At 42.3% G+C, this 28,000-nt stretch overlaps 1 protein-coding gene across 1 annotated transcript; it reads right to left on the bottom strand.

The window, feature by feature from the left end:
* Nucleotides 1-260: 260 nt before the first annotated feature.
* LOC131815564 (myosin-2) lies at nucleotides 261-26,073 on the bottom strand. Its single transcript, XM_059147302.1, has 40 exons — nucleotides 26,008-26,073; nucleotides 25,798-25,840; nucleotides 24,018-24,241; nucleotides 23,783-23,926; nucleotides 22,199-22,355; nucleotides 21,101-21,128; nucleotides 20,903-21,017; nucleotides 20,726-20,818; nucleotides 20,266-20,329; nucleotides 20,047-20,145; nucleotides 19,319-19,422; nucleotides 18,624-18,762; nucleotides 18,143-18,261; nucleotides 17,906-18,055; nucleotides 16,600-16,770; nucleotides 16,189-16,498; nucleotides 15,497-15,570; nucleotides 14,556-14,643; nucleotides 14,330-14,447; nucleotides 13,176-13,299; nucleotides 12,951-13,087; nucleotides 11,286-11,541; nucleotides 9,497-9,739; nucleotides 9,228-9,404; nucleotides 8,999-9,144; nucleotides 8,824-8,914; nucleotides 8,349-8,738; nucleotides 7,385-7,511; nucleotides 6,591-6,709; nucleotides 6,254-6,450; nucleotides 5,359-5,542; nucleotides 5,115-5,280; nucleotides 4,891-5,015; nucleotides 4,410-4,718; nucleotides 4,120-4,323; nucleotides 3,445-3,570; nucleotides 3,184-3,354; nucleotides 2,996-3,100; nucleotides 2,782-2,877; nucleotides 261-540 (listed from the first exon to the last, which is right to left on the bottom strand). Exons 3-40 carry the CDS (start codon nucleotides 24,219-24,221, stop codon nucleotides 388-390), a joined length of 5,823 nt encoding a protein of 1,940 aa, XP_059003285.1. The 5' UTR covers nucleotides 24,222-24,241; nucleotides 25,798-25,840; nucleotides 26,008-26,073; the 3' UTR covers nucleotides 261-387.
* Nucleotides 26,074-28,000: the final 1,927 nt, after the last annotated feature.

Raw genomic sequence — 28,000 nt, 5'->3', positions numbered from 1 at the left:
TACATGTCGGGGGGATCAGGAGCTTTCTAGGATCCTATTATATCCTGGTATTAAGGAAAGGTTAGAAAGAAAAGGTGACTTCCAAATTTCTTCCAGAATGGGCTTCCCTGATAGGCAACAGTTTTATAGCCGTAAAGTATTCCTGTAGACTTAAAAGTGAATGCTGCTTCTTAGTGGCAGGTTGAGTATAATTGTTTGATAGACTTATGATTATTCTAGCTTTGACACCACTTTAAGAAAGACCAGTCTAAGGATGTTGTTTACAAAATACCCTGTGCTCTTTATTTCCTTGTAGTAGGGTAGAATGGACAATAATTACAGAGGGAGATGACCAAAGACTTCACATTTTGTGCATTTCTTCAGTCAGCTCATAGCATCCGGACATGATCACTCTTCACTTATGACTTTTGTGTGGACCTCCCGGCTCTTCACCCGCAGCTTGTTGACCTGGGACTCGGCAATATCAGCCCGTTCCTCAGCCTCCTCCAGCTCATGCTGGAGCTTGCGGAATTTAGCAAGATTAGTGTTGGATTGTTCCTCCTAAGAATAAAAATAGAATTGTAAGGAACCCATACTGTGCATCTTTTTAGACTCTGGGCTTAAGGGGAGAAAGGACTTGGTATCCGTGAAGAACTTAAAATACCGAACAGGGGACATTTTTGTCTTAGCACCTCCTGGATTTTGGTTATCATTGAAGTGAACATTATAATTTATTTGGGGCTTGGTGTCCCACAAATAATTGCATATTTATTTTTGGAACAAAAACCTATTAAATGATATGTACCACAAGTAAAGCAAGAAAAAATATAAGAGCAGAGAATGCAAGAGTACAGGGCATCGGGAGCACTCAGTTGGTTAAACGTTTGCCTTCCGCTCAGGTCATGATCCCAGGGTCCTGGGATCAAGTCCCACACTCCCCACTCCCTGCTCAGTGGGGAGTCTGCTTCTCCCTCTGCCCTTCCCCCTGCTTCTGCTTCTCCCTCCGCCCTTGCCCCCTGCTTGTGATCTCTCGCTCTCTCAAATAAATAAATAAAATCTTTTTTTAAAAAAGGCAAGAGTACTGAAATCTTTCTTTTTGTTAATGCTTGCTATAAGATGACTGTGGGCTCAAAGTAAATATTCTATATCATATTAAGGATGAATTTCTTAAATCAAAGTAATTTTGGAATTTTGTGTATCATTTTGGAACATTTCAAAACAATCATTTTTCTCCTGTTTTGGATGTAATGATTCTACTGACAAATTCCCTAATTATAAGTAATCCTTACATTGAAGGAATTAACCTGTTCAATCACTGATGACAATCCCCTTAATAAAGGGTTTCAGAGACTTGGTTATTTATCTTTGCTGAAATTACACTCGTGAGCAAAACTGCCTTTAGTTCCGTCCTCCGCGCCCCACCCCCCCACCATTCTCTCTTGGACACGTTTTGGTATGAGGGTTACATGAGCTTCTTAAAATGATTTGGAAAGCTTCCCATCTTTTCCCATGCTCTGGAATGGCTTACATAGCTCAGGGATTATCTGTTACTTGAAATTTTGAAAGACCTGTCTGGACCTCAGTCCATTTTCAGAAGTAATTCTCAAGTTATTCAGCCAACTTAGTAATTCATGACCTCCTATAAAAAATAATCAATCTCAAAGATTTCACCTTTGTTGACAGATTTATATTTTACATTAAAAAATTATTTTCTACTTGTGGTTTCTCCCCTTTCCCTTCTTTTCCTTTCCTTTCCTCTTTCTTTTCTTTTCTCTTTCTTTTCTTATCTCTACACCCAACATGGGGCTTGAACTCATGACACTAAGCTCAAGAGTCACATCCCTGGGGCCCCTGGGTGCCTTAGTCAGTTAAGTGTCTGACTCTTGGTTTTGGCTCAGGTCATGATCTCAGGGTCATGGGACTGGGCTCCCACACTCAGCATGGAGTCTGCTAGAGATTCTTTTCCTCTCCCACTCCCTCTCCCTCTGCTCTTTCGCCTGCTCATGCTTTCTCTCTCTCTTTTCCAAATAGGTAAAATCTTAAAAAAAAAAAAAAAAAAGTCACATGCTCTTCTGACTGAGCCTGCCCAGCACTCCTTTCTCATTTCTATTGTGAATTTGTATTTTTTCTCCTTTTCCTTGATTAAGTGTATTTATTTTATTTACTCCCCAGAAATGTTCAGATATTACTAAAATTATATTAGAAAATAAAATGCTCTCATTTATCAATTCCTACCTTTATATTTAACAGTACTTCTTTCACTATTATTTTTAATTTCTTCATTGGACTGTCAAGTTTTTTAAAAATTTTGATTCATAAAGCAATGAATGGTCCCCCAAGGACGGCTTTGACTACATTCTTTAGGTTTATAAAGGTGGCATCTTCCTTGAAATTTTATTCATAACTAATAATTATTCAGTAGTTTTTTTCCTTTCCAATTTAACCCAAAAATTATTTAGGAAACTTAGCTTTTTAATATTTAACCATTTGGGAATTTGTGTTTATATTTTCTAACCACTTTACAATTTTATCACACTATGGCTAGAGAATGTGGCCTTCACAATTTCTGCTTTGAAATTTTTTGAGGTTTCTTTGTGTCCTGAAAATTTACTTTAAAGTCAAGCTATTAATATTACAAATAATAAGCAATAAGTACAAAAATGTGCAAATGTTTTTAAGAAGTACAGTCTTCTAAAAAGCAAATGGCTTATTTACTACAAAGAGTGGTAAATCTACTAATTTGTTCATTAGTTTTTCTTAACAAGGGACTTCTCTCTTCCCTTCCATGTTAAGGATACTTACAGCCTCCTCAGCTTGTCTCTTGTAAGACTTCACTTTGGCCTGAAGTTTATCTACCAAATCCTGAAGTCTGAGAATATTTTTCCGATCTTCTTCCGTCTGAAAGATAATGAAAAACCACAAGGTCTCACTTGAAAAGCACTTGACTATTGTTTCATTGTATGAGTGTTTCACGTATGCATGGGGAGCACTTAGCTGATCAAAACCATTGCCATACCTGGTAAGTGAGTTCCTTCACTCTTCTTTCGTGTTTGCGCAGACCTTTCACAGCTTCCACATTACGCTTTTGCTCACTCTCAACCTCTCCTTCCAGCTCACGCACCTGCAAATAAGTAGACTCTTAAGAACTTTGAACTAATAAGACACTGGGAGAAAATGGAAGTAGACAGAGATTGAGAGGCCCACCCTGGCCTCCAGTTTCTGGATCTGCTTCTTCCCACCCTTCAGGGCCAGCTGCTCAGCCTCATCCAGACGGTGCTGCAGGTCCTTCACCGTCTGCTCCATGTTCTTCTTCATGCGCTCCAGGTGGGCGCTGGTGTCCTGCTCCTTCTTCAGCTCCTCAGCCATCATGGCTGCCTGATGAGTAGTAAAACAAAATCAGTCGAGAGAGCTGAGCTAGCACATCAGGATTCAAATGTGGCCATTATAGCATTGCCCTCTGCTCACATCAGTGATGGCCTTCTTGGCCTTCTCCTCTGCATTGCGGGCTTCCTGGACAATGTCCTCCATCTCTCCTTGCATTTGGGATATATCTGTCTCCAGCTTCTTCTTGGTGTTGATCAGGCTGGTATTCTGTTTAAAAATAAATTATAATTTTTTTTTTATCGCGTTACCAAAGTACTCATTTGTAGCTATTTTAAAAAAAATAATTTCAGATAAAAATTTACAAGTCTGATGCCCTTCGATATTAGTTTGTTATATAGTACTCTATGATATATAGTAAATAAAATAGAAATGTTATAGAATATTCAGTATCTTCAAGTACATAGTCCACAGTTAGACCAAATAGCTCTATAATTTCAGAACTGTTATTTATCAATGAGACTATTCACAGGGTCAGAATTATAAGAGATGTTCAAATTACCATTTCTCCAAAATAAAAATGCTAATATTGATAAGGATCAATAAAGATATAAACACAGGAGAATATGGGCAGCTTTAGAATATTTTAGGAAGTGAATCTATAATTTATGTGAAAATAAAACAGTAAAAGATCTCTCAATAATACAGTGAAAACTTGGTGGAAGTATAAAACCTGGCTGTTATATAAAGCATGTAAGCTTGTATTGTTTGGGACACACAAGCATTTACTGAAGGTGAGTTCTTTGTGCCAAACCCCACCTGGGTGTGCAGGAGCTGGACACGCTCACTGGCATCCAGGAGCTCCTGTTCTGCCATTTTCCTGCTCCTCTCAGTCTGCTCCAGAGTGGCCCGCAGCTCCTCAATCTCGGCCTGCAGCAGGTTGGCTCTGCGTTCCACCATGGCCAGCTGCTCCTTCAGGTCCTCCTGGCCCCGCAGGGCGTCATCCAGGTGGATCTGGGTGTCCTGTGGGATGAACGATCACTGGGACACCTCGTTCTCGGGGCTGCGGTCACCCCAGCCACTTGGGGCCATCTTTTGAACGCACTTACTTTGAGGATGCCTTGGGTGTTCCTGTAGTTCCTCAGGGCCTCTGCAGCCATGCGGTTGGCATGGTTCAGCTGGATTTCCATCTCATTGAGGTCTCCTTCCATCTTCTTCTTGAGCCTGATGGCATCATTCCTGCTCCTGATCTCTGCATCCAGCATGGTCTGCATTGACTCCACAACCCTGATGTGGTTTCTCTTCAGCTGGTCGATTTCCTCATCCTTCTCAGCAATTTTCCTGTCGACCTCAGACTTGACTTGGTTCAACTCCAGCTGGATGCGCAGGATCTTTCCCTCTTCATGTTCGAGAGATGCCTTTAATGACAGCAGGGGGTGACATTAGCAGAGAATGGAAACATTCAGAAGTTTTTCTGCATACCTTTCCTTCTGTTAATTTTGTGCTGCTTATTTTTTTAATTCAACCTATGTGGATGGGCCAGAGTCTTTTCTGACCTGATTTGTTTATAATGTATAATTGAACCTATACCTCTGCTTCTTCTAAAGCGGCCTGAAGTTCACACTTTTCTTGTTCTACTTGTTTCTTTATCTTCTCAAGTTCATGGATACGTTTCCCTCCTTCTGCAATCTGCTCCGTGAGGTCAGAAATCTCCTCTGTTGTTTGGATAAAAGCAAGTAGAGATTTGATCAGACAGAGGACCTAAGGGATTGGTTCCCAAGGCATGAATATTATTGCGAGGGAAAGGGACTCACGCTGCAAGTTTTTGTTCTCTCGTTTCAAAGTTTCCAGCTGATCCAAGGATTCCTCGTAGGCATTCTTCATCTTGAATAGCTCGGTGCCGAGAGAGCGGGACTCCTTCTGGGAGGCCTCCAGCTCGGCATGGGTTTCCTCATACTTCTGTTTCCACTCTGCCAGGATCTAAAAAAACCCAGTGGGGTTACCAGTAGTAAAGGACAGAGGAAGACAGTGGCAAGCAGAGGTTGCTGCACAAGTTACCTTGTCAAAGTTCCTCTGCTTCTTGTCCAGGGCGGCGCAGGCCGCGTTGGTTCTCTCCACGTCCAGCATGAGGTCCTCCACCTCATTCTGGAGCCGCTGCTTCGTCTTTTCTAGAGAAGCGCATTTGGCGTTCACGGCTTCTACGTGCTCCTCGGCCGCCTGCAGCCTCTGGGCCAGCTTCTTCCTTGAAGGTTATATATGTTTGTAGAGGGGAGCAAACCAGAACAAGAATTAAGAGCTATGGCCACAGTAAGAAGTACTGGAAGCTTCATATGAAAAATATCCATTCATCCATTCCACAGATACCGATGAGCTCTTTTTATGAACCAGACAGGTACACAGCAGTGAGCATGGTGACAAAAAGGGCCCTGACTCATGAAGCTTCCAAGTGAGGACAAGAGAGAAATAGTAGGCAGGTGAGAAAATGCCTGACAATGTACTGCAGATATAAATGCAGTGAAGAAAAGTAAAATAGGGTAAGGGGTGGGCAGCTATTCTAGATATTCTAGATACCTCCTCTGAGGAGATAGCATTTGAGTCAAGGTCTACAAAGTCATAGCAAGCCAGAGGGAGGTCGTGGGGAGAGTACTCCAGACGGAGGGACCAGCACATGCAGAGCCTTGAAGCAGCAATCAGCTTGCTGTGCTGGACAAACAGCAATAAGGCCTGGCTATTTGGATAATTATTTGTTTGTTACTCATTTCCTTAAGTAGATTTTAGCATAGGGGGGCAGGTATCCTGTTTGTTTTACTCAGGACTTATTCTCAGGGCCTGATAGTGCCTGGCAAAGAGGAGCTAATTAATGAATGTTTGCGGGCTAATTCACTGAAGGTCGTTATCTTAATGATTCAACACGCAAAGTTGTCTGCACATTCTCTCACATCTGCACACATACTTGGCCTCCTCCAGCTCCTCCGTGCGCTGGATGGCGTCCGTCTCGTATTTGGTCCTCCACTGGGCCACCTCGCTGTTGGCCTTGGACAGCGCCCTCTGCAGCTCGGCCTTGGACTCCTGCTCCTCCTCGTACTGTTCCCGCAGCAGGTCACAGTCGTGGCGAGAGGACTGCAGGGCATGGGCCAGGGCGTTCTTGGCCTACGGAGATAGTTACAACTTTATTTTACTGGCTATGTTTAACTATTGAGTTTCAAAAGCCTTTGCAAGTTGGTGTAAATGGATTCCAGGTAGGGTTAGGTCATACAAAAAACAGGGAGTCTGACAATATTATCATTTACCTTTATCTCTTCCTCCAGCTGCCTCTTTAATTCCTCTATCTGTTGTGTGAATGCTTGTTTGCCTCTCGACAGCTGAGACACCAGAGCTTCTTTCTCATCTAGCTGTCGTGAAAACTCACCTGATAGACAAAAGGAATGGCATGATTTTTTAAAGTAAAGAAAGAGTTTTGCTAGCCTGTAGTAGAAATAACTTTTAACTCTTGACTCCCTGCCCCCTGAGTGCTCGAAAGATTGAATTCTGTATTGCCGCCTTCATGCTTAATGTCAAGCTTCTGATTTTTATGGCAAAACTCATGCATGAATCTGAATGAATAAATACAGCTGAAATACTTTTTGTTCTCTCCGTAACTGATTCTTTCTGGGTTTATGGTAGTGTGGAAAACCTGGTTGTAGGAGCCAGGACACTGAATTCTACATGGTCCCAGTTTCATCGGACTTCTGAGAGACAGGGTTATGCATTCCCCATTCAGGAGTCTGGTTCATTCTGATGTACAGAGACAGAAACTCGGTCTGCAACAGGAGTCCTGGGCCCAGGCTAGAGTGGCTCCTAAGCCCAAGTGTCCCCTTAGCGTGGCCAACTACTCCAGGCTTTTCTGGAGCAGAGCTTGATCCAGTCCTATCGAAGTCTTTATCTCCAGCTTTGTCCCCAGGAGACCTGGCAAGTAAGTTGGAAGTCTGAGATTTTCAGTAAAGGACACATGTCCTCAGCTGTTTTTATTAGGCTCTCGCGTTACCAAATCAGTTGTTTTCAACCACATCATCTTCATTCTTAGTGCGCAGAAGAGGAGAGTTACCAGATTCCGTCTGCAGGCGTCCCCTCTGGGTTGTCAGGTCATTGATGAGCCTCTGCTGCTCCTCCTCCTTAGATTTCAGCTCGCTCACTTGGTCCTCCAGCGTGCGGCACATTTTCTCCAGGTTCCCCTATGTGCAAAAAGGCAAAAGAAGGAAACAAAGATGCTGTGATTTCATTTTAAAATATACATAAACATATAGATAAATACATAAAGTATAAGTCAATACTTTAGGCATAAAATCAAATTATCTTGTCTATAATGTGATACACAAGAATTGTTTTCCTTGTATTTTGATTGCTGTCCTCAGTAAAAAATACATGTTGGGATTTTTAAAGAGCTAACTGTGAAGTTCTGTGCCCTGTTAACCCACAAAAAATTTAAAGCCTGTGTTCTAAAATTTAAGATTTTGTAAGAATTACATGGTGTATTTCTCTAAAAGCATGTTTAGGGGCACCTGGGTGGCTCAGTGGGTTAAGCCTCTCCCTTCGGCTCTGGTCATGATCTCGGGGTCCTGGGTTTGAGCCCTGCATCGGGCTCTCTGCTCAGTAGAGTCTACCTCCCCCTCCCCCTCTTCCTGCCTCTCTGCCTACTTGTGATCTCTCTCTCTCTGTGTCAAATAAACGGATAAAATATTTTAAAAAAATAAAAGCATGTTTATATGTACATGATTGCCTTTGTGTGCAGTGAAATGGCATATCCGTTAATTGAGAATGTTGGAAACCTAGTTCTCCAGCTGGAGTCTGAGAGAATGCAGGTGACCTTTGTTCAAAAGCTAGTCTGGTGTGATGGGGCCAGTGTGCTTAACTTCTTTGAATTTCAGTTTCTTCATATGTTAAGTGGAAATAATACAAATACTAGTATCTTTCTTGCTTATCTCCTAGATTATTGTAAAAAAACAAATGACATAATGTGTGTAAAGTACCCTGATCATTGTCACTAATAACAATTCTCCAGATTCTGGTACCTTGGCTTTAGAGATTGTTTCTACGTTACTGGCGAGGTCATCGATCTCCATCTTCATCTCGCTCTTCTCCTTCTCCAGCTTCTGCTTGACCCTCTGCAGGTTGTCTATCTGCTCCCCGAGCTCGGCCACGCTGTCTGCGTGCTTCTTCCTCAGGGTGGCCGCCGTGGCTTCGTGCTGCAGGGTGGCCTCCTCCAGGTCCCTGCGCATCTTCTGGAACTCGGCCTCGCGCTTCTTGTTCATCTCGATCTGGGCGGAAGTGGCCCCGCCGGCTTCCTCCAGGCGCTCGCTGATCTCCTCCAGTTCCCGGGAGAGGTCAGAGCGCTGCTTCTCTGCTTTGGCCCGGGAGGCCCGCTCTGCCTCGATTTCCTCCTCCAGCTCCTCGATGCGGGCCTGGGGGTGGTGAAAAGCACACACTTAGCTTCTCTGTGTCATAACTATGCCTCTCTGAGCCAGACTGATAGAAATCTAAGCGTACTTGGAGCTCTTTGATCTTCTTCTGCAGCTGAATGCCAACTGCTTGCTCGTCTTCAATCTTGCTTTGCAGATTACTCATTTCAAACTCTTTCCTTTTTGAAAAGTGGCAAAAAAACACAATTGAGTGTATATCCACCCATTGAAGGCAAGGTCATAAGCAATTCTTTCACACTTACTTCTTGAGCTTTTCATCAAGTTGTTGTTTTTCATTTTCAATGTCCATTATGGATTCTTGGGCCAACTTGAGGTCACCTTCAAGTTTCCTCTTAGCTCTTTCTAGGTCCATGCGAAGTTTCTTTTCTTGCTCCAAGGACCCTTCAAGCTAAATATAAATAATGTTTAGTCTAAAGGAATGCTTAGCTTCTTTTCGAAGAAAATAATCTTCTTGATAATCTTAAGACTTACGTCATCCACTTGCTGCTCTAGCTTGATTTTAGCCTTGGTCAGGGTGTTGACTTTGTCCTCTTCTGCCTGAAGGTCATCCAGAGTCTGCTGGTGGGCCTCTTGGAGGGCTTTCTTCTCCTTGGTCAGCTTTGCGATGGTTTCATCCAGACCTGCCATCTCTTCCGTGAGGTTTTTCACCTTAAAAAATTAAAAAAGAAATGGTAGCTGTGCTAAAGCATGTTAGTAGGGTGGCAGAACATCTGTATAGTAGAACAGAATATAACTCATACCTTGTTCTCTGTGGCGTGCTTCTCCTTTTCAACCTTGGCCAGGGTCAGCTCAAGGTCGTCAATATCTTTCTTGAGCTCTGAACACTCATCCTCCAGTTTTCTTTTCTTGGCCGTCAGCTCAGCGTTGATCTCCTCCTCATCCTCTGCTCTCTCAGTCACCTCCTTGATCTTGGCCTCCAGCTGGATTTTGGTTTTGATCAGCTGGTCACATCTTTCCTCTGCATCAGCCAAACCTTCAGCTTCCTTGAGTTGGAAAAAAATCAAAATTGGAAAGAAAGAATGAAATATTTCACAGTGATAACACTGTCAATCTCTGCTGTTGGTTCTTTGGATTTAGGTTTTTGAACCACCTCCTGTGTTCAATCCAGGATACATTGTGGGAAAACAAAATGTCCTGTTCTTTTAGAATAGTATATTTTCTAGTAGATTAGAAAGCCCACCCCTCCCCAAATCTGTCATGAATTCAGAAAGCATTTGTGATGGAAGAGATCAGAGAAATTCTATTAGAGGTGGTTTCTTGAATAAAGTGACATTTGAACTACACTTTGAGAGGTGGGCAGGATTTCATTTTGTAGAAATCGAGTCATTGGGGGATGGAGCAGGAAGAGAGAAGGCATCCCAGTGGGGAATTCAGGATGCAGCTGCTAATGAACTGCTTCTCTTTGTAGTACTGGAGGAAGATGGTGGTTATAATTTTTCAACATTCAAGTTGAGGCATAAAGTAATCAAGAAATTCCTGACAACCTGCTATGTTTCCAATTACGAGGGTTGGGAGCGGACAGAATATGAGCGAGAAACTGATAAATACATTCACCAGTGAGCCTCCATACTAGCCTTTGAATACGTAAGAGTAAAATGTACAGTGTGCTCATGTAGTGGATATAGTGGTATAGGACAGATTCTAAGTAATTCTCCAGGGACAACAGAAGAGCATTCTGGATAGATTGGAAGGGGCTGGGTCAGAAAAACTGCTCTTTTTCCTTCCGTAATCTAGTAGAAAGAATTATTACATTGCCCAAACTTGACAGAAGAAACTTACTTTAATCAACAGGAGAAATATATGATTTTGTGTTGAGTATGATACTAGACTAATTTAGTTCACTCTGAATGAAAGACAGTCTTATAAATTACATTTCAGAGTTATGGAGGCAGTTCTCAAATGACCAGTCAAATGACTGGTGCAGGAGTGAGCAGTGAGTGGGCGGGATGGAGGGAGAGCTGGGAACAGGCAGAGCATCGGGGGTGCCAAGGCAGCGGTCTGCATGCCATGGGGGCATTGAGTGTGCACGTGGACTGGAAAGAGTGAATCTGAATTTTGGAGGTCAGTGACAAACAACATTTCTGTAAAATGTGATGGAGAACACTCATATCTGTCAGCTGTACATATCATGATTTAAAACTCCTGGATATTGAGAAGTTAAAGGAAGTTTCAGAGATTAAAAAAAAAAAATCAATCTCTACATGCTATCTGCCCCTAAATATTTCATTTGGGATAGTTTTGTGTGAAAATCATTTTCAAGGACTGATGTCAAAGGGAAAATAAATCATAGGTCCTATAGTTCGATGAAATAGTGGAGAACAGGTGACAGTGGTCCTTTCTACCTTATTGCCCCAGTCCTGGTTTGGGCGATGAAGGGATATATGGACTGTACTAGAACCATCAGAGTGCTCTGACCTTCCCTTTCCAGTGAGTGTCCCCACACTAACTACCCAGCGCACCACCACCAGTGCCCAGAGTTCGAGTGCTTGCATCCCGATGAGCAGCACCCACCATGACCCCACTACTTACAGCCTGAACCTGGAGCTGCAGGTCATTTTTCTCTTTTAAGAGAGTGACCATTTTTTCCTCCAGTTCCTTCCTTTTGGCCTCTGACTTGGCAAGCTCGTCTTTGGTTTTCTGAAACTCTTCCTTCATGGTGGCCATCTCCTTCTCGGTCTCCGCGCTCTTGAGGAGCGGCTTGATCTTGAAGAAGAGTTTCATCCAGGGCCAGTGCTTGACGTTCATGAAGGCGCGGATGTTGTACTGGATGCAGAAGATGGACTCCCTGAAATTTAATTAATGAAAATTTGATATTGCGTGGATAAAGAAATTGAAGTCTTGGCAGCAGGAGCTAGGGGTTCTGCCCCCACCGTATGCCTCTCCTATCTTCAAAAGCACAGATGCAAGAAATTCTATTTGGGGATGATGGTCAAGGACTCTGTAATCAGTGCCTCTCAAACTTTTGGTATGCCTAAGGATCATGACGGATTTGATAAAATGCTAGTCCCTGAACATTATCTCCAGAGATTCCCTCAGAAGATCTGAGAGACAGTCTAAAATTCACATTTGTAACAAGTTTGCAAGAGATGCTGGTGATATAGGTCTAAGGACCACCCTTTGAGAACTACTGCTGTAGATCAGTGCTTCTCAAGCTTTCCTTCTGGAACACCACTAAGAGCAGTGGTGAAATCACTTTCAAGACCCCTGAGGGATGAGGGCACGGAACAAAAGGATTCATTAAAAACAGAATTGCTGTGAAGAATCACTGGTTTTGCATTTTATGTGTTGTGTGAATTTTGCATTCTACTCTGTAATATTATCACATTAAAAAAATCTAATTTATTTAAAAGATTAATTACCCCCCTAGATAGGCAATCAACTGCCCAAATACATACATATGTGTATATATACACACACACACACACGTGTATATATATATATATACACACACATAGTGGGTTATGACATACTATTTTTAATAAAAATAGATTACAATAGAAAATATTAACATAACTACAGGATAGAGAAATAAAATTTGTTCGATGTAAATTACATATATATTTACATACACAAACATATGAATGTGTATATGCCCATAAAAAATGCATTTCTCACTGTGGGGCCCATTCACATGCATTCTGCAGTCTGAGACACCTGGATCTTTAGATTTAGAACTCTGTCTCTGCATCAGATCAGATCACCAGAAAGCCACATACCTTGGTGACATTGTATTAACTTACTGAAAAAAAAAATCTTTCACAGATAAATGCCCTTAATATTTTACATCATAATAGCTTGATAATAGAACTGATCAGAGGGAAGAAGTTGTTTCTGCATCTTGTATAAAATCACTATTGAAAATACCATCTGCTGTTCAGCTCAGTGTATCTAATTTAATGATCTACCCACTAAATTCACACTAGTATATTTTTATACTGGTATCTTTTCTCTTGTGAGATAGGAACTGGCCACGCTTTATGCTGTCTCTCTCTTTCTTTAACCTGGACAGTCAGAATATGTTTCATGGTGATGATCCTTAACTTCAATTTTCTGGTATATCTCTATCCCCACTTCAGTATAGGACACTTTATTCGTTCCTTCTTATGTTTGTGGCCTTATCATATCTGGGTTATGCCAATTTAATGTGTTTCTGGAGCAGAAAGATGGGAATAAAGAAACAAATTATGTTTATACCTTCTCTCCACCATCTTCTGGTACTCCACTCTTGCCAAGTACCCTCTGCACCTGGCTTGGGTTCTTGTAATCAGCTGGGCCAGCTTCTCATCTCGCATCTCCTCTAGGAGCCCCAGAAGACCAGCTTTGAAAAAGACCTATGCATGGAAGGAGTTGCAGATCAGACACTATACAGAAACTTCATAGGGACACAGATAGCATCAAGTAAGCTTTAGAGACCATTACCTTGGTGTGACCAAATTTATACTGGGTGTGGTCAATGTCGATGGATGCAAGAAGCTTCTCAGAAGCCTTCTTACTGTCAATGAACTGTCCTTCAGGGATAGCACTTGCATTTAATACCTTGTACCTGTTTAAGTAAATTTTTTTTAAGTTTATTTATGATGACACTAATAGCAGATAAACATTAAATGATCTCTAGAAAATCAGAGCTTTAAAGAAAAGTATCCTTCTTTGTTCTCAGGAAGGACTTTAGGCACATGGCTGGTCAGGCTAGCACCAATAGTTTTCATTCCATTCCACCCTCCTGCACAGTTGCAGACTTTCCCTTCTGTGTCATCAGAACTTGTTCTCAGGAAAGGATCCTATGATCTTGTTCGCATCTAGGCGAGGATGACCGATGAAATGTAACATGTTTTCCTGGCTAGATTCATTTGATTTTTATGATCCTGAGTCCCAAAACGAAAATTTTTAGTGAGGAATTGGGTAGAAAGGTCCAGTTCAGGTAGGAGAAACTGTCCTGATCACCCCAATAAATGTGTAATGGAGCTTTGGGTTTTGTACACTGAAGTTCTCTGCCCACTCCACCAGGCCCAGCCTTAGGAGGGGGCAGCTCCCTGGAGCTGCCACCAGCCTCTTGCCCCTTTGCCTCTTATTTGATTCCCAAGATGGGCTTGTCTAGGGAGGAGAAAGAATTGCTTAGGAGCTTGTATTGTGATGGTTCTGGAAACCCTGGGAAACCAGGGAGAAAGAAAGTAACAGAAAATGACTCTGAGTTTCCTAGCCTACCTACCAGCACCCATGTGACTTTGGACAGATAGTTTAATCTCATGAGCCTCAGTTTATTCATCTATAAGAGGAGGTATTGATAGTACTTACATGTTATACATGAAAAAAATGGTAGTTCTCCTAATTACTGAGGTTAATGTGTTTTTCTACAAGCTGTCCCAGGAGCTCAATAAAGCCCACGAAAAGTCTGGAGTACAAAATAGGTGGTATATTTATATTTTAATGGTGTTTTGAGGCTTATGATTTTTTTACTCTTTTTTTGTGGCAAATTAAAGACGAATAGAGGCATATTTTCTTCACCAAATTATTTTGTTTGCAATAAATATATTTATACTAAACTTCAAGATGTACCATAATTCCGAGAGTCTGACCTCTGTTTGAAGTCTGCGTAAAGAATCCTGCTTGGGAACCCCTTCCTGCAGATGCGGATCCCTTCCAGCACCCCGTTACACCGCAGCTGGTGCAGGACAAGTTCATGCTCCATGGCCCCTGAAAGTATACATATGGATTACACTGCAGAGTTGTCGTTGTTGTTGTTGTTGTTTTTAAAGGAGATGTGGCAGTCCTGCTTCATGCCTTCACTCTAGAGCTTCTTACCAGGAGTCTTTGTTTCATTGGGGATGATACAGCGCACAAAATGAGGATGGGTACTCCTGAGGTTTGTCATCAGTTTGTTCAAGTTCTCCTGTGAGGTCAGGAAAAAGCCCGTTATCTCTAACTTGCACCATGGTTGTGGGCATTTGGCGAGGTCTATTAAGTTTAATGTTTATGGCTGAGTTGAATGACTGGTATGGATCATTTCCATGTAAAGTAATAGCTTGCTATCCTTCTCCAGAGATGTAGGTTTCTCCTCTTTACCTCTTTCTCCCCTTGAGTTGGCAGGAGTTACACACGGGAAGCAGCTTGACACAGGCCTTACTTCCTCCCTGGTCCATGGCTTCCCTCATACACTTACAAGGCCATTGCTTTCTTATACAAGATGGCCGCACTCTCTTCTACCCGGCTCCAGGGTTCTCCAGGGAGGACATGTGAACCTGCACCACACTGCTTTTTCTCATAAACATAGCTCCCCTTTCCAACCCAGTTAACTCTTAGGGCATAAATGTTATCTAAAGGGGAACAATCTTACCAGCTATAATTGAGGACTGACCAGATTAAGGACAAGAATATTCTATTAAATTTCCTATAGGCTAACTGCTAGATTTTCATTAGCCTTACTGTTAATTTAATCTCTCTGAGTACCATGTCATTCATTGCTTAGTCTTATGACTCAGCTAGACTATGAATGGGAGAATATTCAGTTTTACAAAATTTCCTATAAAATATGTGGCATTGTGTTCCTTGGCATGAAAGATGAGCTAATAATTTCTGAGTAATTATTATAATCCAAAACTAGATAATTATAACCCAAAACTAGATTAACAGATATCATTAATCAGTATCAGTCTTTTCCTCAGTGACTTGTGGAAAGAACTCTGTGGTTTTAAAAACAAATTCCTAAAGTAAGTGGGGAGTGTCAAAAACAGTTTCTTCCTTACTCTGAAAAGGGCAGACACGGTCTGGAAAGAAGAGCCCTTCTTCTTGCCACCTTTCTTGGCACCACCACTCGCCTCTGGAAAGCAAATAAGAAAAGGTGTCATTCAAGTGTGGTTTTGAACTGACAGGGCTATTTCTTGCTTGTTTATTGCCAATTTCTGCACGCATCTGATGGAGCAGTTTTTGGACACTACCGGCCTCTCCACTGGAGCCCAAATGACACTTAGCTGTCAACTAAGCTTGTATTCACTGTTTTTGATTTTTTTCTTCCATTAGAAGATGAAGTAAAGGGCATTCACTTCACCATATAAAAATGGATCCTCAACGTTAGGACATGTGGAGACAAAATAACTTCAAAAACCATCAATAGAAGCTAGTCTAGATAGGTAGAAGGTTGTCATTCCATTTTCTTAAATATCCCCAGATACTCAATATCCAGCAGATGTGGAGGAAGAAGTAGGAGAGAATCATAGAAGCTGAGGCTTTTCATTGGTTGAGATCATAACAGTTCCTCTCTAACCCTTTGCAGTAAGTGAGACACAAATGTATGATTGTAACGCAGCCTACTTAGTCAAAACTTGGAAGAACAATGGATCTGGCTCTGCAATCCTTCTGGCAGGGTTCTGAGATCAGCCTCAAACTAACAGCACTTTTTGGAATACCTAGAGAAAGTGATAGGTTTCTTGAATGTTACCTGCTTCAGCAGTTTGAGCCCCAGAGAAGAGGAAAGCTAGAGTTTTCACCGAAGACTTCTGGTACAGCCCAACCACGGTCTCATTCAGGGGGTCCTTGTTCTTGTCCAGCCAGCCAGTGATGTTGTAGTCCACGGTGCCGGCATAGTGGATCAGTGAGAAGTGAGCCTCAGCCTTGCCTTTGACAACCTTGGGCTTCTGGAAGTTGGCTGACTTTCCAAGATGCTGTTCATACAGCTTGTTCTTGAAGGAGGTGTCTGTGGCTTTGGGGAACATGCATTCCTCTTCCAGGATGGAGAAGATGCCCATGGGCTGCATTAAAGCAAAACAAAATGCATATAGGGTAAATATGAGCTGTAAGATGAGTCAGGGAGTTTAGGAGAAGACGTTACTGAGTGGACAGTTCAGGAGACCTTCTCGATGAGCTCGATGCAGGCAGCCAGGTCCATCCCGAAGTCGATGAAGGTCCACTCGATGCCCTCCTTCTTGTACTCCTCCTGCTCCAGCACGAACATGTGGTGGTTGAAGAACTGTTGCAGCTTCTCGTTGGTGAAGTTGATGCACAGCTGCTCCAGGCTGTTGAACTAAATAAATACATGTGTTCGCTTTTGTTTTGAGCAAGTTGAGCATTTTTAAATGTAGGCCTTCTTAATTTAAAAATATATGTCGAATAGCCTTTAGATTACAGATATCAAAATCATGGTGCAGGGGAGCACTATGAAATCTACTGTTTTCTCTGGTGCCATTTTACTACAGAATCCTAGATCACATTAAAGCTCTTGCCCTGCACCGGCTTAAGCTCACTCAAGGATTTTTCTGAGTTCCCACTTCATCATTTCATGTTTATTCCATTATCTTCTCCATTTTCCATTGACACAATTAAGAGCTAATGGGCAACCTGTTTGGAGTTGGCTGTGAGGGGTCTCTCTTGTATGGAAATCACGAGTGTCTGCTTTGCAAGTGGACAATAATTGACACTCTTGTTCTTCTTCATTGGAAATTAAAACAAAATCAAGATACCAGCTATCATATACAGTGCGATAACACACTAATGTTAAAAAAACAAACACAAAAACAAAAAAACCCAGACGCCAAAACGTTAACATTAGCTTGATACAAATAGTGGTGTTAATAGGGGACCCTTCCCCTTGATTTGGCGTATTTTCTACAATGTCTGACTTTTGCTTTTATAATTAGAAAGAGATAAATTTCCTAAAACTGTAAGCAGGAAAACTATATTTCATCAAATAGGGATTTTTATCTTACAATATCCCATTAATGAGAATAAATGCTGACTTTATTAATTACTACTCTTTTTTCTCTGTTCTTCTTGTCTTGTGTAAGTGTTTTTCAATGACTTCCCCCACCATATATTCAGAACATGTTAAATGTTTCACAGGATTACTTTGACATTTTTATGTTAACTACATTTGGCGCTGTGGGAGTTTTAGGGCTCCCTCCTCCCCCTGACACCGAGCTAGCTCCTAACCCTCTTTGGGTCCCATAGCAACTCAGAGTGCTCATCAAGTGCATGGTCTCTCATAGAAGGGGGACTGCTACTGCGGTAAATGCTTAGTAGTTACTCCCATCATTCCCTTCTAAGGTTCAGCATAGCTTTTTGGAGTAGTGAGAGAGGGTTATAATATTCACAGATTTCTTCTTATTGATATTTCTGTTGCCGTACTGCAAATTCCCCTTACCAACCAGCTACCAACTCACATCAAAGATCTCAAAGCCGGCGATGTCCAACACCCCGATGAAGTACTGCCTGGGCTGCTTGGTGTCCAGCTGCTGGTTGATACGGGTGACCATCCACAGGAACATCTTCTCATAGATGGCTTTGGCCAGAGCACCCACAGCATTGGTCACCTTGAAAAACAAAAATATATCTCTTGAGGTTATCAGAGGACTGTAAAAATGCTTGATTCCGTTGGTGAATTTGAATTATGCACCTACCTGCTCTACAGTCTGGCCTTTGGTGACGTACTCGTTGCCGACCTTGACCCTGGGGTAGCAGAGGGCTTTGAGCAGGTCAGCAGAGTTCAGACCCTGGAGATAGGCCGCCTTGTCAGCAACTGAAAGGAAGAAAGGATAAAACAATGTTATTATGGCCCAGAGAAACCCATTTTCTCAAAAAAAAAAAAAATGTTTTTAAGCTACAGACATTTTGTGCAGTATTTTCAGAATATCTCTTTGAGCATTCTTACCCATTTCTTTTTCACTAAGTTCAAGAATTTTATTATGGGTAGTGTGCCCTAAGGAACTTCATAGATGATAGAAAACATCTACCTAACACAATGCTTCACATACTATATTATCTGGGTATACTTTAAAACTCAATTTTTAAAAATGACTTTGTCTTCCTTGAAAAACTCAAGGTAACAAGTTAAGAATGTGTTTTTGAAAACAAAAAATCGGGGATGACTTAGTTGGTTACCTTCAGTGCCATCTGGCTCAGCCTGTTCTTCCCGCTGCTTCTGCTTGAACTTCAAGTTCCCGTAATGCATCACAGACCCTGTGAGCTTGTAGATGGAGACTTTCTCGTCATTAGTGAAGCCCAGAATATCAATAGCGCTCTGCCAATATAACCAAGAGAATAACTGTTAGGTTTATGATCCACATGCTTACTATGCATCGTTCACATTCTGATTCTTGACATATTGGTCAAACTGAGGAAATTATCATTGCTGATGGGGGTGCGAGGAACACTTTAGAGAGGGCTGTTGATTAACCAAAGGCTAGTGGGAGTTGATCAACCAAAGGCCAGCACTGAGCTTTAGAATTATAGGTGCAGACCCTATATCTGCAAACCCTAGCAGATTGAAGAAGGAAACAAGATAGAGAACAAGACAGTAAACTTAAGGAACTTATTGTTTTTGAGAAGTGGTATGGATCTCATTCATGTAGATTACCCCCCCAAAAAATGTGGTTTAGATAAATTCAGAAATGATAGACCTTTAAAAGTCACGTGTTGTGGGGGCACATTTTTATCTTTTTGGCTGACTTCAGGTGGCACATCCATGCACATCTTTGAACCCTCTTTTGCTATTTCTACTAGAAACTGAATATTTATCGGAGGGACCATTGCTCTAACCCAACATCATCATTCTGAGTTTCTTGTGTTGCACTTACATCTGTGGCCATCAGTTCTTCTTGATCATCAATGCTAGCCACACTGATCTCCCCTTGACTGACAAATGGGTAGTCATATGGGTTGGTGGTGATCAGAAGCATTTCTAAGTACATAGAACAGAGAAAAGGTAAGCAGAATGATCCCCTTCATTAAAACAAGAGATATCTAGACAAAGTCTAAGACAGTCTATGAAGCTAAAGAAGATTATCACATACTGGGAGAAGTTATATCTGTAAGAATGATCAGCACATTGCGGACTATTAAAAATCCAGAATTGGAAACCACCTAAATATCCTTTGAAAGGTATGGCTAAATAAGTTATGCTTATCTCTAGAATATAACATGATGCAACCATTAGAAATAATAATGTGGAGCTATAATTGGTGACATGGAAAAAACCCATGATACGGTATTGCCTGATGAAAAAAGTACATCACAGAAGAACACTGATGTAGGATTCCAGTTACTGTATGTCTGAGTATCTATATGTTCAGAAAATGAGTACAATAATATTCACCAAAGTGTTCACAGTGGTTATTTCATAGTGATAGGATTTGAAGGTGTTACATTTTTGCTTTTCATTTCTATAATCACAATAAACTCACAAAACTACTTTTGAAATCAAGGTGATAGACCTGACAAAATTCAGTCATGGAATATTAGGCTGGACCATGCATGGAGAGGAGCTGGTGCAATCATTCTAGAAAGGGATTATGACATTTCTTACCAATTAGTTCTGGTTTCTTATTCGATGTGATCTGATAAAAAATATGATAGCTCCTTTCAGCCTTAAGCTGGAAAGTAACTCTAGACTTCTCTAGCAGATCTGGAAGGAAATAACCAACAGGGCAATACAAAAATTCACGTGGGATGCACATTTTACTTTGGGTTGACTTTGTAGGTTATAAGAAGCAGAAATGACTATAAAGGAGATCCAAGCACTCACATGTTTCAATATCAGCAGAAGCCAGCTTCCCTGTGGTACCAAAGTGGATTCTGATGAATTTACCCTTGAAAGGAAAACTAATATTACTACTTTGTTTTCAAATCATATCAAATCTTTGGGAAACTCAATATACTTAGAATGCTAATTGGTTGATATTAAATCAATCCAGAGACTAATTGTATGAGGCAGGAAAGGTATATCCTGTTTCTTTAGGTAAAAGAATTTTATCTTTGATTTTCATATTATAAATAATTGTAGGTAATGACAGATGAGAAAGAACTCAGATATAGGGTCACAAATCTTTTTAGATGGGACTCGGATCCATGTTATTACATGCTCAGAGGGAAAGGAGAAGACCGATGCAGTATAATGTGAACAAAAAAGATTCAAAGAACATATTCACAAACACCCCATACACTGTGACCAGTGAACAGGCTCCATACTTGTGTCTGCAACTTACAAAGCGAGAGGAGTTGTCATTCCTCACGGTCTTGGCATTGCCAAAGGCCTCCAGTAGGGGGTTGGCACTGATGATTTGATCTTCAAGGGTCCCCTGCAAAGGCAAGAGCAGTCCTTACCTCCGGGGCTCCAGACTTCCCAAGAGCCCTGAGAGTCTAGAGTCTGGCCGCAGACCCACCTGCATTTTGCCAGAGGTAGGTTCCTCCTTCTTCTTCTCCCCAGTGACTGCAATTGTTGCAAAGTACTGGATGACACGCTTGGTGTTCACCGTCTTCCCCGCACCAGATTCTCCGCTGTCAAACAAAAACTAAGTGAGATGAAGTTCCAAACCTGGCAACCATCACAGCCGTGAGAAGAAAGCATAAAATTTACTTACGTGATCAGGATTGACTGATTCTCTCGGTCTACAAGAGAGAAATCATAGCCATTTAATACTGGGGTGTGTGTTTGTTATTTTTGTTGTTGTTGTTTTGTATTTGTGTAAACAGTGAGTAAAGTAAAATGGACTGGCCTTTTTCAGACTGGCCTTTGCAATCCCTAAGGCTTTTCCAGTGCCCCTTCCATGTACCCCAGTACTTCCCCACAACCCACTCCTGACTTAAGCGCACGTGCATCTGTTTAAACAGAACACTGCAACAAAACACCGGACCTTTTTTTTTTTTTTTGTAATATTCTGTCACTAAGGACATATGAGAAGTGGACTGAGCCTTCTCTTGGGTTTAGATGACAACTCTAGCAGTGAATAGTGAGTGTTTACTGTAGGTGTAAGAAGTCATGAGAAGTAAGCATTTTAATATGCGGGATGGGGTAAATACAATACAGGTGGTAGCTTTGGAAGTAATCACGGCTTTAGTCATAGTGTGAGGGAAAGGTTTGTTTTACTCTCTTCAAAGACGAGTTCTCTAAGTCCTTTCCCCAACTAGCTAAGAGTAGGCTGGCTGAGGTAGTCTTCCAGGGAGAAGATTTATGGCAAAGCTGTTTTAATAACAAATACACCTTAAAATCTGGAGCGCATGGAGGCTGGCTCAGGACAGGAGCATTTATGCCCTCCCTAATAGAGAGGGCATTCGTTGGTCACAGTTTCTGATATTGAGGATAAGACAGGGGCAGATTGTACTCTTCCGGTTTTCGGCTCTTGGCAAAGGGAGCACAGTTTGTACGTGTGATTGCGTGTGTGCACACACATAAACAATGTTTGTCATTTTTGCTCAAGCTTTTCTAGTTTCTGAGTCATTCAAAAACAAATTCTCTCACTATGGCCACCCCCTGTTGCCTTTTAGAAGTCGAAGAGACCATGAGCAATTGTGTGATGGTAAGGATTGCAAATCATCTTTTACACCCCCTCCTTCCTGGACCATCTCCCTCACCAATACACCAGCCCAACCAAGGGTCTCAAAGAGCATCTCGAGACTGTTAGTGTCTGTCTCTCCTGTGGTTCCAAAAAGATTATGCACACACAAAGCATTTAACTCACCCGTCAGCATGAACTGATAGGCGTTGTCAGAGATGGAGAAGATGTGGGGCGGGGCCTCCTGGCGCTTCTTGCCTCGGTAGGCGGCTACCACCTCGGGGTTGTACACCGGCAGCCACTTGTAGGGGTTCACGGTGACGCAGAAGAGGCCCGAGTAGGTCTACCCAAGGGAATGAGAAAGAGCTTTTCCCCGTCAGGTATGCAATTCACTTGTTAAATGAATTCTGACTCAAAGGAGCACTTTAAGGAAGTACCCTACATTTCCTGAAGGCATTGGCATGAAAATTAGTTGGAACTTTCAACAGTGAGATAGCAAAATCCTTGAGGGAAGGGCTCACAGTTTTGACTTTTTATTGTTCCTCTTGGGACTTAGCATAATGGTTTTTGGATAATAGGAGCTCCAAAGGTTTTTTTGTTTTTGAGTTGTGTGTGTGTGTGTGTTTTTTTTTTTAATGTGTAGGGTTAGACATTTTTACTGTGTTTTAGGAGATATGTGTGTATTTCTTTTGCAGCATTAAGATCATTCAGATGCATGAAAACAGAAGTTTGGACACAACTGAAGTGCCCAATGATAAGGAGTTTGTTAGGGGAACTGTGGCGATCCTAAGACAGTATGATGCAGGCATGTAATCAAGGATCCAGCAATCCCGGGGTGACATTTGCAGAATACTATTAAGCTATAAAGACACAGAACCCAAAATGATGTAAATACATCATGATTAAACAGGGAACTTTTCAGAATCTTAAACAACTGGGGTAAAACGGGCATGGACCAGTCAGAACGGATGCTAACCCTAATCACCAGGGGCACCTGGGTGGGTGTTGTCTGGCTGAGCATAAGCACTGGCTGAACTACACAAAAATGTCAACGCGATGTAGTACGTTCAATTGTGTATTATGTGCCAGACCCCTGCAGGGCACCTGGAATGAAGGGTGAGGTACATTCCTTGGGAAGCTCCCAGTCTACGGTCTGTGCTGGGGGAAGACGTGTGAAGGGATGGACCATCAAAGCTGGGTCTGGGGCAGAGACCATAGGACTAGGACACCCCACTCTGCCTGGGGAAGATGGGGGGCTTCCTCCAGGGGGTGGCCTTCGTGTAAAGGGGACCATAACACACAGATACAAATTGCTGTCCTTTTGGAAGCTTTCTGAAAATGAGCAAAATTTGGTCTTTAAAAACATTTTTATGCATTAAAGTGCAAGTGTGTCATTTCCCCCTGGATGATTCTACAACTAGAACAGGGTGGGGGGGTTGCTGAGGTATAAACAGTAGCTGCTCCCGTGTTTGCTCAGGGGACGTGTGGCCAACCCACTCCACATGGACAATGGCCTTGCCCAGCTTTGGAGGGGAAGACAAAGGATCAAGTACTGGCTCTTGTGTTATGCCTTATAACAGCACTAGTGAACCTTATAACTCATTAACTAACTGATGTGCTAGCTAGTTAACATGTGCGATGACTAGTTATAGCACTAGTGAAAGAAAAATGGGTCACTGCTTTCGATCCATTTATATGACAGTGGAAATAGTGGGCTGGCAGGTCCAAGGTCATGGCGATAAAAACCACTTGGGCAGGGGAGGCACTCACGTAGATCATCCAGGCTGCATAACGCTCTTTGAGGTTGTACAGCACAGCGGGCTCGTGCAGGTGGGTCATCATGGCCATGTCCTCGATCTTGTCGTACTTGGGAGGGTTCATGGGGTAGACTTGATCATCTTTCACTGTCACAGTCTGGAAAACGGGGAAGATAACGGCTCAGGTGAGTCGAGAGACCAAACACAAGAACTGACAGAACGGGGCCAGCTCCAGAGGCTCCACTCACCGCTCCACCTTCGGTCTTCACCGTCACTTTCCCTCCTTCTCTGCTCTGGATGGTCCCTTTCACAAAGGATTCCTTGGGATCCACCACAAAGACAGATGTCTTGGCATCAAAGGGCCTATTCTGGGCCTCAATGCGCTCCTTTTCAGACTTCCGGAGGTACGGAGCCGCCTCCCCGAAAATGGCCATTTCCTGGTCTGAACTCATGGCTGCTGAACTCAGAGGTCCTAATGGAGACAAAGCATTTCACGTTAGAGATTCTGGACTGTCATGTGTATCAGTATATCTCTATATACTGGTGGGGATAATTCATGGAAACTGCCCTATCTGGAAATCTCCCCCAGGCAGACCTCCTGTTCACCATGCTGTCATTACTGAAACAAACTTAATCCCAAGCCTCAATCGCATTGAGGGTTGCTCTATAACCAGCCCTGTGCTCAAGACTTGGCACACACTATTTTCTTTCAACATCCAAGACTAGCATCCTCCTCCGGGAGCTGGGCGTGGTCTCCGCGTGCTGCTGAGGAGCTGGTGACCATTGATCCCTTGATCTTTTTGAAAAATGGTGCCTCTCTCCTAGAAGAGGGATTACAGCATCTGCCTTTCTTAATTCCGAGCCTGTGAGATCCTGGATGGCTACTTTGGGAACAAAGTTACGTGATGACTGAAAAAGCAGTTTCAAATAGTGCAGGCTCCCATCTCGATGGAAAGTGCCATTTATTGTAATGAGAGAAAATTCCATTTCTTGTCCTAGATTGCAAGAGAACTTCATTTCCTCCTTTAGATACTCAGCCAGAAGTGCCCAAGGTCAGGCGTTTTGGGGATGATAATTTTGTTTACCTCTTCTCGGGTTGTGTGTTTATCAGTGTTTGCCTAACAGAATTTCTTTGCTTATTATCTCTTATAATTGGCATATTATCATCCAAATAATCAGTTAAGTTAACTGAGGATAAAAGCCATAGCAAATGTTATCTCATATTATTATTTTTATTTTAAATTTATTTTATCGATGTTTAGTCGACATGCAGTATGATATTATCCTAATTCTTCTGCATTGAAGGGCTCCCTTTGTCCTTCCAAATTTCCTGCTGGAGAAGGCAGACTTGGACTGCTCCATTCTGTTATCTGCAGGTTGCCAGCGGCATCAGTAGAACGAAAGATTTGGCAAAGAATGCCGCTCCATCATCACAGGATCCAGTTACTTGAAAGTCATTTTGATCTGCTACCCACCGGTGTCTCCCTCCAGAAACGCGGGGTGTAGTAGTTGGCCCTATTAATACCTTTATGTGCCTAACAAAAGACTCACAGCGTTTTAACTTCATGCAACAGTCAGCACCGGGCAAGGGAACCTTTTACAGGTTTTTAAGCAGCTTAAGGAGGCTTTTTCCTAGGTACCTTCTTGCCTACTTGTTGGATATCATGTTTACTTAATGAATTGTAATAGCAGGATACGTTTTTATCAAAACTGAGATCTGTGGCAAGAGAATCTTATTGCAGATCTCTTTTCCCTACAGAATGATATTCTGTCGGCATACTAGTACTCCAGTAGCCATTTCCTCGTTAAGCAAGAAATGGTTAATGTTACTGATTGCATTCTGAATGACTCTAAGTGCATTGTTCTGAAAGGCAAGGCGTCCTTCCCTCTCTCTCCAGCACCTTTCCTGAAGTACAGTCATTAAGGTATTTCCTGGGACCAGCACTTTCTCAAAGCTTGCTAAGTGACACAGCTGCATCTCAGAACCTCTCACCTTCTCCTCCAGGGACTGCTTAGTCCAAACCTTACCTTGTTAGCAAGTGAGAAGACGTAGCCTGGAAACAAGACAGTTCTATAAAAAAGAGGGGGTAAGCACTGGATTAGTTAACCGAAAGCACCCCCCTCCCCCAACACACATACACACATAACAAGATCCCATCTGCGGCTTGCTAGCTGTTGTCAACAGAAGGCTACGAAAGTCACTGTTGTAAAAACGTGCAGTAGCTAAAGGAGCTGTACCCGAGCGAGGAGCTGGAGCTGACGCCGGGCAGCGTGGTCAGTGTCCCTCTTGAAAGCCTGTTGCCCGTTCCCACTTACCTTGGAGCTTTTTAAAGCAGGACGAGTCAGCCTCATTCCAAGGGCTCTTTTATATGGATAGCTATGGAAACAATGCAGCTGCCCGTTCTTTCTCAAGTCAAAAGGAATTGTTTGGCAGAAAAAGTCTTGGCAGCCTTGCACCCCTGCATAATTCTCATTCATCTTAAGAATGGCTGGATATAATTAGAAATATTTTTCTTATTGAGTATGTGAATAAATCTCCTATGGATAATTTGAGAAGATGATCTGAAAGGAAGGTTCAGGCTGGTGGATAACGGCAGTGGCGAGGCAGCCAGAATTACTGGCTTCTCTCATAAATTCTTTCTGGCCTAGCTGGGCACGCCATTCAGGTTTGCCTTGCGTCACCTTTCATATTTCACATATTCGACGGCAGAAATAAAACACAAATGTTTGTTTTGGTTTTGTGGGGGTGAATTTTCACCTGTTGATCTTTCCTTCCCAGCCCTGCAAAATTAGGTTACATGTCTTCGAGAGTTTAAAAGGAAAGAAGAACCTCTCCTTGTTCCAGTATTCTTGCGATTTGGGGGAATATCCTGACTCTTTAGCTATTTTGCTTTGGCCCAAACTGGTCCTCCATACAGGACATTTCTCCAGTCTGCCTACTTGTGTGGCTTGGCTCTGGGGGAAAAGGGTGAAGATTTTCTAGTAGTAAAAGGTGCTTTGGGGGACTACTTCCCAACATTTTTCATGTTAACACCGCCAGAAAGTAGTGATATATTAGTGTAGTTACACTATAATAATGATGATGGATGTGATTTGGGTCTATCTGTAAAGGGCTTGGTAAGAACATTTCTTTATATTTCTTTACATTTCTTTGTGTGATATAAGGATGAGATAGATAAGATTAAGGAAAATATTAAATACTGAGTGCCTCTAAAACTTCCAAATAAGATCTTTCTTAAACTTTCAAGGAGAAATTTCAGCTAGATTATATGTGACTTTATACTTGAAATTATGACACACATTTCCTGATCAAAACTTTGAAAATGATAGCATACAATATACACACTATCATCATGGGGAAAGTTTGTGCAAGAAGGCAATTGAAATGTAAAACCACATATATGTATTTTTTGCGGCTACTGAAATGATATCTTGACATTTTCCCAGCTCTCCTTTCTTCTTTACGGAGAAACATAATGTTAAAATTTCCAGGACAATGAGAATAAATTCTGAATCCACTTGAACCCTTTCTCTTCCGTATCAAATATTTCCAAAGATGTTGAAGTTCTGGTTTTCCAAAGTCTGTGGGTTAAAGGGGTCACCATGCTGCTAAATTGGTCACCACTCAAAGGACACATCAGCCAGGAACACACAGAAGTGTTTGCTGTATTAAAGTGTAAGGTCTAGAGCTCCCTCCACCAGGACAACGTACTTTGCCTTCCAGTGCCCTTACCCTGGCTGGCCGTACTCTGGGCTGCATGCCCTATCCCAGGCATCCTGGAACACAGCATCTCCAGGGGTCTCTTGCCTGTAGCTGGGTCACACTCTCAGCTGGCTGCTACAATCCATGTCCTCCTTGGTTCTACTCAGCACATGGCAAACACCACCATTGTGCTTGCCTCCTTTGGGGATTGTAGGGTACAATTTCAGACTCTCTCTCAGCCCAGGCCACACTTTGTGGTTCCCATGGGTAGGCTTCTCATAGCCAGAGGCCACCTCCCGGTGTTCTGCCCTCCCGGCCCATCCAGCCACCTCTAGGCTGAAGGGATCAACATTTCATGGAACATCTGTAACTTTCTGATGTCAAGACACATTGCTTGGACACCTCTGCTTTCAGATGAACAGTGGTACTCTTTCCTTATACTCAGCAGCAATTTGTAGTGCCCAGACCAATATTTTGATATTTTCTTACTCCATTCCTGCTGCCCTTGCACGTTATCTTTATGCATCA

Source organism: Mustela lutreola, chromosome 15 (assembly GCF_030435805.1).
Source record: "Mustela lutreola isolate mMusLut2 chromosome 15, mMusLut2.pri, whole genome shotgun sequence".
Classification (NCBI taxonomy): Eukaryota; Metazoa; Chordata; class Mammalia; order Carnivora; family Mustelidae; genus Mustela; species Mustela lutreola.
The sequence above is the reverse complement of the archived record's forward strand: the minus strand, read 5'-3'. Positions and strand labels throughout refer to the sequence as shown.

Bases quoted from the DNA above. Each gene is read 5' to 3' on its own strand.
- LOC131815564 (XM_059147302.1), bottom strand. From the start codon at position 24,221: ATGAGTTCAGACCAGGAAATGGCCATTTTCGGGGAGGCGGCTCCGTAC. The intron at 5,281-5,358 runs GTAACTTGTGCA...GGGTTTTTTTAG, and splicing joins AGCAGAGGAACTTTGACAAG to ATCCTGGCAGAGTGGAAACA. The intron at 541-2,781 runs GTAAGTATCCTT...TTTTATTCTTAG, and splicing joins AGAGACAAGCTGAGGAGGCT to GAGGAACAATCCAACACTAA.